Here is an 11,819-nt window from a genome sequence, read left to right on the forward strand (position 1 = left end):
TATGTAAAAATTTTGCTGTAGTAATAGTGACTCATAGGAGAAATTGTAAGGCTTTTTTATCGAACAAAGCAGTTGTGGAGGACAAGGAAAAGCATAGAATTTATATGATGGAATATGTGCATAAATATCTGTCTTCTGTGAGAATAGGTTTTTTCAGCAGCAAATCCAACACTTCCTTTCTTTTGAGAGTCAAATAGATTTCCTTTTGTTTATCTTCTGTCACTCTCATATTCTGTTGAGTGATTTTGATGATGCTTTGAACTTTATGGTTCAAGGTTTCCTATATTAAAAACCTAGCTATAAAATATTATTGAGTCATATTATTGGTTTTGTGCTGATGCTGCCTCCTAATATTTATGTATGCTTGAGATTATATGGCCGAATCTGACATGTTCATTATCTTTTAATTCTCTTCATCTAGGGCCAATTCTGTCACCTGGAATCCGCACAAATTGATGGGTGTTCCACTGCAGTGCTCAGCTTTCTTAGTACATGAGAAGGTAGTTCCCTTTCCCTTCCCAGCACAGGCAGATGTATATGTTTTCTGGCAAAGTGAATCAAGTCCCAGGTTTTGTACTGTGTTTTCCAATTTTATTTTGAGACCCACATGATGTTTGCTCCATCTCAAAGTATTTTGTGTTGTCGAAGGCTTTCATGGCTGGGATCCCAGGGTTGTTGTATGTGTTTCGGGCTGTGTGGCCATGTTCCAGAAGTATTCTCTCCTGACGTTTCGCCCACATCTATGGCAGGCATCCTCTGAGGTTGTGAGGTATGCCTCACAACCTCTGAGGATGCCTGCCATAGATGTGGGCGAAACGTCAGGAGAGAATACTTCTGGAACATGGCCACACAGCCCGAAACACATACAACAACCCTCAAAGTATTTTCTTGGGACTCCCAGCATTATCAAAGACATTTAATTTCCACTCTTCAGGTCAGTTTAAATTAATACAGTATTTTCCAAGGTGAAATGTATCTGTACTTGCCTATGTGTTTGTACTATCTCCAAAGCTGTAAAGATCACTGCCACAAGCTATTGTTTCCAGGCCACAGATTCAGCAGAAGCATAATTATCCTAATGCTTCACTAATTTAAAATTGCTAAAGCACTTTAACACACTATAACTCAGCAACAACAACAGTGGATCAGTGAACATTGGTAGAAATGAAATGTTCCATGGGACAATGCGACATGTGATGGGAGAAAGACACCAAAGAGGAGGAAAGCAAACCCAACAAAGTTTAAATATACTGGATGAAACGTATGAATAAGTAGGTACAATTAAAATATAAAAAATTAGAAACTCTCAAGAATTTCAGATATTTTCCTGCTTTTGAAAGTACCCTTTGCTTCCCACTCTGAATGATACATTTGATTGGTGTCTCCCCGCTTCCATGTAGTTTAGTTTCCTTTTCAGAGATGATAATTGACCTATCAGATGTTTTTCACTCCAATTCCCATAACCTCCTAACTGACCATGAAGACTAGTGTTCCCTTTTGAGAACTAAAAACTTAGACTACATGGAAGACCATAGTTCTCACACTCCTGTGTATTGTATATTCATAAATATATATCCTAGCACAGGCTTTTGTAATGTGAGACCTCAAACTAAATTCACTCTACTTGCTATGTACTCTTGGTTGGAAGGTATTGTGAATTTATGATGTTGTGTTGACTGTTTATTGCCTATGTTTTGTTTTGCACTTGTTATATTTTGTGTCACAGCTTGAGTGTTTTGTGAGCTTCCCCGAGTCCCACTGGGACATGGTAGGTAAAGGTAAGTCCAGTCATGTCTGACTCTGGGGGTTGATGCTCATCTCCATTTCTAAGCTGAAGAGCCAGCGTTGTCCGTAGACACCTCCAAGGTCATGTGGCCGGCATGACTGCATGGAGCGCCGTTACCTTCCTGCCGGAACGGTACCTATTGATCTACTCACATTGGCATGTTTTCGAACTGCTAGGTTGGCAGAAGCTGGAGCAACAGCGGGCACTTACTCCGCTCCCGGGATTTGAACATGGGTTCCCTGGGACATGGTGGTGGGATATAAATAAAGTATTATTATTATTATTATTATTTATTATTATTATTGTATGAAACAGCAAAATATTATTATTATTTTTTATTATTATTATTGTATGAAACAGCAAAAAAGATAGATATGCTGGATTTCATATCACAAAATCACAAGTCGAACACTTCCCAAGTGTCTAGGACTGTGTGATGTATTTTCGGATGATGCGTGCAGATCCCAGTAGCCTTTTGCAGTTGACAGATTGTAATTTTGTCAATGTCTATTGTTTCCAAATGCCGGCTGAGATCTTTTGGAACGGCACCCAGTGTACCCATCACCACCGGGACCATCTGCACTGGTTTCTGCCAGAGTCTTTGAAGTTTAATCTTGAGGTCCTGATTATTTATTTATTTATTTATTTATTTATTTATTTATTTGTAACCCCTATTTTAGTGGCTGTCAGTGCAAAAGCGAGGCTTTCTAAACACCTAGTGGTTTATGAGACATGGGTGGTGGATTGGAAGATTACCAATTATGACAAGAATTTCCTAGCTGGCTTCTGGGACAAGCATGGTTTCATTCTAGATATTGTATATTATTTTGATAAATCTGGCAAATGCAAGACCTATAAAATGGTTTATGTACAATTATGAAAAAAAACCTTACAATTTTTAACTTCATTTCCTCTCACTAGAAAATTTTCCAGTATGATTGACAGTTCTCATACAGTATTCTAGCCTATATTCAACAGCCACCCAAATAGTGATCAGGAAAACCTGGCACCAGATGAGTTACATTTGGTGCCAAGGGACTGTTCTTTGGTAAAGGATGTTTTCCAATGCTGCATCTTTTGACAGCTCTGTCCTTTTTCTAGGGTCTTCTTCAAGCCTGTAACCAGCTTTGCGCTGGCTATCTCTTCCAACCAGACAAACAATATGACACAGCTTATGATACCGGGGACAAATCTATCCAGTGTGGCCGTCATGTCGATGTCTTCAAATTATGGCTAATGTGGAGAGCCAAGGTAGGAAGTTAAATGAAATTGACATGGCAGTCACCTGGGACTACAAATAGAGGGACTATCCTCAGATGAAAAAAATGAAAAGATGAGTGTAAACATGGATAGAAAATTTCAACAAGACATGGAAATGTTTTCTTTTCCTAAACTCATAGCACTACCTTCTCTGAGTAAAAATGAAAGTCACTCCTTGATATACAGTTAAAATCAATTTCTGGGACCCATATTAAGTGATATAAGAACTAAGTTTCAATTCTTCAGTCCGTTTAGGATTGTGGCTGTAATAATTTTTTTAAAAAAAATTAAAGTTAGGCTTTGGAAGCAGAAGTTGCAAATATGTTATGGGCCATGTGTTGCCTATTCTTAACGTAAGGCCATAAGGGGAAGGTAAGATAGAGAGCCACGGACTGAAAGAAAGAAATCAGAAGAAAAACAAATGAGATTAATCTACCAACCACTTGACCAAAGGCAGCTTATAACTCCTTTTTATGTTATCTTATCTACCAGGGAACTAATTCAGAGCAACAGAACATAAGAGACATTTTTAAAGAGATGTCCCAAAGGACACTTTGACTTCACACATAATATAGGATGAGAACAATAGACTTCTAATTGTACTGTAATAAATGCAAAACTAGACAACACCAGATATTGTTAACAATAGAGAATATCAAGACCAATCTGCTATTAGGAAAGTGAAACAAGTGCCTCCAGCAGCAGATGCTAAAAAGCAGAGAGTGATGCAAGATGTTGAAAATCTGGACTCTGAGTGATAACACTACTTATGGCTCTCCTATATAGTGAATGATGTTGGTACATGGAATGGAACAATGGGGAACTATCATATTATTCAACTTGGTTTCCCAATTATGGGATTTCTCATAAAAGGAGGACCTAATATATCCGAAAAGGAACTCTTCTCAGAATCCAAAGAGTAGTCTGTAATTTACAAATGCATAAATACTGTTAGACCTCATGGTATTCAAATCTCTGCTTTAACATAAAGATTTTTATTTGGCAAAAGTTAAGTCACCAATTTTCAGACTAATTTTACTTCCAAAGTTGTTGTGATGATAATAATGTAGAATAACCCCAAATATGTTTTTCCTAGGTTCCCTAGTAGAAAGTGATGAATAAACAACAGTACTTATCTTGTAGGTAGGACGTGGCATATGGGAACCATTTACTTCCCAATGGATGAAAATAAAATATATTAAAAATGAATGAGTGAAAAATAAAAACAAAACACTCAAATAGTTATGCCTAAGATCAAAATTCACTACACACCATAAAACCCACATTAATGGTAGTGATGTACAATAAAGCTTAAGAGGTATTCAGTGTCTACTGTGTGTCTCCCATCTCTATGGGGGACACATGGCATCATGATAATAGAAAACTATATTGTATTCAATGGGATAAATTATGGAGGTAATGGGAAATGGGTGGTAGTTTATAGAGGAAGCCATAAGTGAATAAATGAATATATGAAACTATGGATAAGTGAAACTATGTATATGAGAGCCAACTGTATCCAGCCTGAATTCAAATGCTTTGATTATTTGACTTTATTTGTAAGATGAGAATTACTTTGTTTTCTTGATTTCTGGAGGCAAATGGAATGCATCTATATACTACTGTATTTATAGATAATAGAAATCTCGTTTATATAAACCAATCTGAGAATAGCCGAAAACTAGATTTACTGTCCCAGAGCTGTGAAGTTGGAGGAGTTTTGAATTGTATCTCCCAGGCAATTGAAGTCCAACATAGCTAGAAGGTTGTGGATTTTCTAGCCCCAAAAGTATTTTTTAAAATCTGGGATTTTTTTTTCAATGAGGAGAAAAATAGATTATAAATCAGATGGCTAGATAGATGATGATAGCTAGTAGCTAGCTAGCTAGAATGACATGAGGATTTAAGCTGTAAGGATGGAAAACTGAATGGAAAACTAAAAACGTATCTTAGTATTTTTGTCCCATCTGATATCTTACAGGGCACACAAGGATTTGAAATTCTTATCAACAGATTTTTAGAACTCACAGAATACCTTTATAAACAATTGAAGAAAAGAAAACACTATGAGCTTGTTTTTGATGCTGAGGTAAGTAGGGAGTTTAAAAATTCAGTTACTACAAATAATAGAATGATTTGTATTGAAGCAATATGAGAGATACCAGCATGGTGATATGTTTGCATGCTAGACCAGAACTCTGAAGATTAGGGCTGCATCTACACTGTAGAATTAAAGTATTTTGACACCACTTTAACTATCATGGCTCAATGCTATGGAATCGTGGGATTTGTAGTTCAGTAAGACAGTAGCACTCTTTGGCAGAGAAGCTTAAAGACTTTGTAAAACTGTAACTCCCCTGATTCCCTAGCTTTACACCATGCTGGTCAAAGTGTTAGCAAACTGCATTAATTCTACACTGTAGTAAAATCCTAGGGTTCAAATTCCTGCTTCGTCATGGAGATTTACTGGGCAATCTGAGCAAATGACACTCTCTCAGCCTCATAGGAATGGCAAATCCCTCTGAGCAAATCTTGAAAAGAAAATCCTGTTATCAGTTTATTTTAGGGACAGCATAAGGTGGAAATGAATTTAGGGTATTACAATCAACTATGACGCCATCTACACTGCAATTATAATGCAGATTGAATTGTATTATATGAGTTTACACAGATCATGTAATGCAGTTCAATCTGCATTATAATGGCAGTGTAGATGGGCCTATAGATCTCATCAGATGGGATTACTTTTGACAGCATTATTTATTTATTTATTTACAGTTTTTATATTCCTCCCTTCTCACCCCGAAGGGGACTCAGGGTGGATCACATTATGTACATATAGGGCAAACATTCAATGCCCATAAACACATCGAACTGAAACAGAGACAACAGACAGACAGACGCAAAGGCAATTTAACCTTCTCCTGAGGGGATGTTCGATTCTGGCCACAGGGGGGAGCAGCTGCTTCATCATCCACTCTGATGGCACTTCCTCACTTCCTCATTCCAACGTTGTAAATTAGTTAAACTTGCCTCTCCACTTTTGTAAGTGGTACCTTATTTCCTACTTGATAGATGCAACTATATTTCGGGTTGCTAGGTCAGCAATGAGCAGGGGCTATATTTTATTTTTAATTGACGGGTGCTCACCCCGCCACGGGCTGGCCTCGAACTCATGACCTCATGGTCAGAGTGATTTCTTGCAGCAGCTGTTTACCAGCCTGCGCCACAGCCCGGCCCCATGTGCTGGATCTTCTATAGGTTTACGATTAAGCCCACCAGCTCCCATCCCATGATGTTGGACTACTTCCTACAGGGTTCCATTGTAAAACTATGCCACAGCAGCAACATGGGAAACTTCCCATGCTACATTTGAGTCAATGGAGGGAAGCTGGGCAGAGAATGCTTTCCCCTGTGGGATGAAGTGGGGGGGGGGGGAGCCAGGAGATTCGGAGTGCGGGGTGATGAGTTCTTCACTCCACCCACCAGGCACTGCCAGATTTGCCACGATGGGTAGTGATTCTGGTGGCCCATCTGATGAGGTTGTATGTCAAAACTGCTACACTGGTATTGATTATCATGGCAAGAAGAAGACCACCACAGGTGTAGTAACTTTGATGGAGGTAAGAGAATAATGAAAACCCAGTTGCGACACCAAGGAACTAAAAAGAGTTAGCATTACAGTTGTGATTTCTTTAATTCTATACCATTTTGACATAGAAACCAAACTGGTGACATTCTAAAGCAGGCCTGCACAAAACATGGCTGGATGTAGCCCACAAAGGATTTCCCTGAGGCCCATGAAAGGCAGGCAGGAGAAGGGCTGATCAGTAAGGTGAAGCCCAGCCCTTTTGCCAGTTTCCTGTTTTCTATCAGTATCTCAACACCAGACCCAGCCTTTTAGATCACTGTTATATGACTCTACCTATAGCACAATTCCATGAGGTTTCATTTTTGTTGTTGTATGGAGTTTGTAGAAATCAAAAAGATTTAGTGGAGTATGAAAACAGCAGCTTACATAAATATCCATCCTTCTCTATGATTAGCACAAACCAAACGAATTAGGTAAAGTGAGCAAATAAGATGCAAAGTCTTTACTTTTAAGTATGTTTGTGAGCCCCAAATTTCAGCTGGTGCAGAATTCTGATTATCCATAAAATATTTTGAGCAACTTTTATAGATCGGTTCATGCAAATGCTTTCTAATCTTGGATATAAATGTGTATCAGAGTTAAGCCTACTGATTTCCCCGAGGGATTAGTATGTAAAATGTCTCATAAAGATGTAAACATCAGATAGATCAATCCTTAGTTTTTACAATATCTCTGATGGCAGGGAAAATAGATTAGAAAATGAGTTCAGTTAGAAGAAAAAGACATAAGAAGCAAGATGTTTTCATCAGTTTAGTTAGCAGGTTTAAAAGTATTACTATCCAAAAATATTACAAGAACTGTCTAAAATGTAAATTAAGTTGGCACTGGGTAATTTCGGTTGACAACTTATTATTTGTTGATTCAATTTATTTCGTAACTTTTCGAATGATAGAAACAAAAATGGATTAGTCTACTCCCCCCACCCCCATACACACACACATTGGAAGTACAGGTTGAACATCTCTTATTGAAATGCTTGAGACTAGAAGTGTTCTGAATTTGGGATTTTTTTTCCAATTTTGGAATATTTTTATTTGCATATGCAAGATATCTTGGAGCAGAGATCAACATCTATATTAAATTATGTTTAATACATACGTTATGCATAGAAGTGGAATGGACGTATCACACCGATGTAGGTGTGATAGAAACATTGTGGGTTTGGGTGGTGTTGGTGGGTTTTATCCATTAATAGCAGTGGAGAGCAGAATCACAGGAAGGTGGCAGACCAGCAATGGGATGCATGCAACATTGTGCGTGTTTGTCTACTCATGCAATGAAGTCCTAATTCCTCGAGGAATTCCTTTTCTGTTATAATCCAGTTATATAATTTTCCAAATAAACCTCTCTCACTCAACAAGTGTTACCAGTGTTTTTTCAGCTGTAAGAGATTCGACAATTACTGTCACAACAACTTAACAATTATGTCACTTTTAATAATAACAAATCAAATGACACATGTCACTCGAGTATCAAAGTAACTTGTATCATGCCATTGTACTCATTCTTGTCTTTCTCATCCAACTAAGGAAAGTATCAATCACAGTGTCATTTTCATCTACACACCTACACTTATTTCCTTACCGTAACAGATTATTTATATGTATGTATGTATGTATGTATGGGTGTGTGGAAAAAGTGACACGTTTTTTTCTTACTCATTATAAACATGTTGACAATGCAAACTTTTTATTCAATCCAAAAAAGTTATTGATTGTGACATAAGAATCCAAATTTAATTTGTTTGGGCCAATATAACATGATGATCGTGTGTTTTATGAATAAAAACATGAACCTATGCAAGTGGATTAAGAGGCAATAAAGTTTAGAATTTTGCCACTTGGGTTAAATAAAGATAAACCTTTGTTGCAGATATACCCAGCTGTTTCACATTTTGTTTTGCTGTTTTAAAGCCTGAACTCACCAACGTGTGTTTTTGGTACATCCCACCAAGTCTTCAGAAGATCCCAAGGGGATCAGAAAGAGAAAGAAGGCTTCATCAGGTAGTTGTTCTATGGTTATGCTTCATGTCTTTTATAAAAGGCTACACATCATTGTGTAACACTGAAGTCCTATCACTTTGGCATGTCATTCAAAATTTTAGTTTTCAATATTTTTAGCACAATGTACCTCAACTGCTATATGCACACTTTCTAGTACTTTTTTCCATTTTGATTCTAGAACTATATTGTATCTGTATCATGCATCCTACTGTTGGCAATATTCATTGTATTATCCCAGAAAGTATTTCATTTTTTAAAAAATAAATTCATATTTCCTTTAGATCGCACCAAAAATAAAAGCAAGGATGATTGAAGAGGGCACAACAATGGTTAGCTATCAGCCTCATGGGAACAATGTGAATTTTTTCAGAATGGTCTTCTCGAATTCCGCAACTAAGAAATCTGACATTGATTTCCTCTTGGAAGAAATTGAAAGACTTGGGAAGGATTTGTGATACTTTGTGCTACTATTAAAAATGCCAGTATGCATTGTGTCTATATTGTAGTAATGGGTTCGGTGTAAACTTTTGTTAGTGTTATTCTGCATATTGGTTTTTTTTATCCTCTTCCTTTTTTCCCAGCATTTCAGTAGGAAATTGACAGAGAGATGAAAGAGACTGAATGAAAAAGGAAACTTTGATGAAATTTTGTGTAACAGAGGGGGAATTTATAAGTGTTAAAAGGTTTTTAAGATTATTTTGTTATTCTTTTTATATTCATAGTATTGCAGGGTTCTTCCTACACATTCTAGCATCCCGAACAATTCAATTCAATTCAATTCTTTATTAAGTTTGTTCTTAAAGGTATCAACAAATAATTTCAGCAGTTTTGTTCCAGTTATCAGAAAGCCTTAAAAATTTAGTTTTCAAAGTTTATTTGTAATTCAGGATTTATTCTGTGCAAAATTGGTATGTGTCCAATTTCTGCATAAAACTGTATTTTATGTGCAGGAAACAGAATTTCCTGCATGATTTTTTTTTCTCTGCAGAAAATGCTGTTTCCTATGTAAATGAACCATGTGTTAATTTTACATAGTATAAATCCACAATTACATCATTTCTGCACAGAAAACAGCATTTTGTATATGGAAATGTTATTTTCCATGCAGACGATACTGTTTCCCAGATAGACAACACTGTTTCCTGCACAAACTTTGTGCAGAACAAATTCCAAACTGCAAAGATTCACATCAGTCCAAGATTTTTCTTGACAGTGTTTCTCAGCACTCAAAAATATATAGTAATTCCTTGACTGAACTCCATGGTACTATAAGAACATGTCCAATTGATGAAAATAGGATGGGAAGATTATTTAGGCATATAAATCCATTTTATTTCCAACTACAGTAGGTTTGGTGGGAACTAAATATGTTTTGATTTACCCATTGATTCATTGAGGCTGGATCTACACTGATTATAGCCCAGTATCTGATCCCAGATTATCTGCTGGAACTGGATTAGATGTATCTCCACTACCATGTAGTCCAGTTCAAAACAGATAGTCTGGGATGAAATATTGGATTGTATGGCAGTTTAGAACTAGATTCTTGCTTACAACTAGATTCTTTCAAAACACCAAACATGTTCCTCACTGTTTTGTGAAAATCAAAAGTTAATTGGTGGAAACTATGATATCCATTTTATCTTAATATTTTGCTCCACACCGTATCAGAATAGTGTATCTGCAGAAATAGCTGTTTATATTGAAAGGCAACAAGAAAATTAGTGAACTTGCAGGTCTTTCCTCTTCTTTCCCTCAATTCCATATCCATGTCAGGATACTTGCTTTAGTTCCATATTGATGCCAGTATACTTTTCATCCCAGAGTGGGTTATGTTGCCACCCCCCTTGCTTGATGAATGGAGCTCCACAAGAAGCGACAGCAACATCAATAATCCTTGAATGATTATAGCAAAGTCTGTTAATTTCCCATTAAATCTGTTTGTTTCTAGCTGTCATTAAGAGTCATACCCACAACCTCTCCTATTTTCCTCTTGCCTCTCATCTTCATATGCCTGAATTTCCAATTTATTGTACATTTCATTTGGAGAAAACATACTGTAGTTTATGACATATCATTTCCATACCTAGGCATTTAGAAAGATCAGAAGCAGTGCCATGGCACAGTAGAGAGAGGCTGGTGCTTCTTTTAGGTTTTCCTGCCTTTCAGAAAAGAGGATGATTCTGTTGTTGATCACAGCTACGATATAGTACTCGCACTGACCCATGGATAGGTCAATCCAGGTTTGTTGGGTTGATTGTTTGACTAACATTTCTAGACTGATACATGAATATATAGGGTTGTTTCATTCCCCTCAAAACACACACACTTTAAGGTTATTATTAACACATGGATTCCAAACTCTGGAAGTATATTTCTTTTTTTCTATAAAATTTGTATGAATTATATATATTTTTATATTTCAAAGTTAGTCTGAAGAAATCCTTGCATATTTATTAGAAATGTATATGTGTTTTGCATTGATATTTATAAGGTGCATTGACAGTGTGGAGTTATGCTTCAGTCAGTAAAGAGACCAGTTTGTGAAAGTTACACATAATTCACTGGACAGTGAGCAGAACTGTGGAACCATGGTTGTTATTTGAATGAATGCTAAATAAATTTACATATTTACAGATGTTCTTCGAAGTTATCTCATTACATATATTGTCGGGGAGGGGGAGAGACACCTTTCAGTGTAAGACTCTTCTTCATATCTTGTTTAACAGATCAATATGCAGATCTTCTTATAGTTCAATATCAAGAAATTAGCCTCTCCTGTAGGGAAGCGGGTCAACCAGAGTCCTCTATTTTCTACTTCAAAATTAACCAAAAATTCTTCAATTTCTTTGGGTGGGGTCTGGTGACAGAGCCAAAGTAGAAGCTTTCTGTTCACAATGGAAATTTAGCAATTTGAAGTTGTTCCATAATAGAATAGAATGAGTTATCTGTTCATGTTTGCCCCATTCCTGATTCAAATGGTCCCTCTAAGTTTTATCAATGCCTTTGATATCTTGGCATTTCTTACATTCTATATATACTTTGGACATCAAATATGAAGAGATTCTGCCAGAGTAAACCAGTGGAAGAAACCTATGGTCCTTGGGCTACAAGTAGC

The 11,819-nt window shown here is 36.7% G+C and overlaps 1 protein-coding gene across 4 annotated transcripts in view; it reads left to right on the forward strand.

Moving 5' to 3' along the window:
• The window catches only part of LOC100559936 (glutamate decarboxylase 1), a 47,206-nt gene extending 35,869 nt beyond the window's left edge, over window positions 1-11,337 (forward strand). For all 4 annotated transcript variants that reach the window (XM_062977639.1, XM_062977641.1, XM_062977640.1 and 1 more), the window contains 5 exons: window positions 422-500; window positions 2,888-3,037; window positions 5,028-5,135; window positions 8,612-8,701; window positions 8,983-11,337. In XM_062977639.1, coding sequence (XP_062833709.1) covers window positions 422-500; window positions 2,888-3,037; window positions 5,028-5,135; window positions 8,612-8,701; window positions 8,983-9,156 — 601 coding nt within the window. In that variant the 3' untranslated portion in view covers window positions 9,157-11,337. The remainder of the gene's footprint in view (window positions 1-421; window positions 501-2,887; window positions 3,038-5,027; window positions 5,136-8,611; window positions 8,702-8,982) is intronic.
• The last annotated feature ends 482 nt before the right edge of the window (window positions 11,338-11,819 follow it).

This window comes from Anolis carolinensis, chromosome 4 (assembly GCF_035594765.1).
Source record: "Anolis carolinensis isolate JA03-04 chromosome 4, rAnoCar3.1.pri, whole genome shotgun sequence".
In the NCBI taxonomy this organism is placed as follows: domain Eukaryota; kingdom Metazoa; phylum Chordata; class Lepidosauria; order Squamata; family Dactyloidae; genus Anolis; species Anolis carolinensis.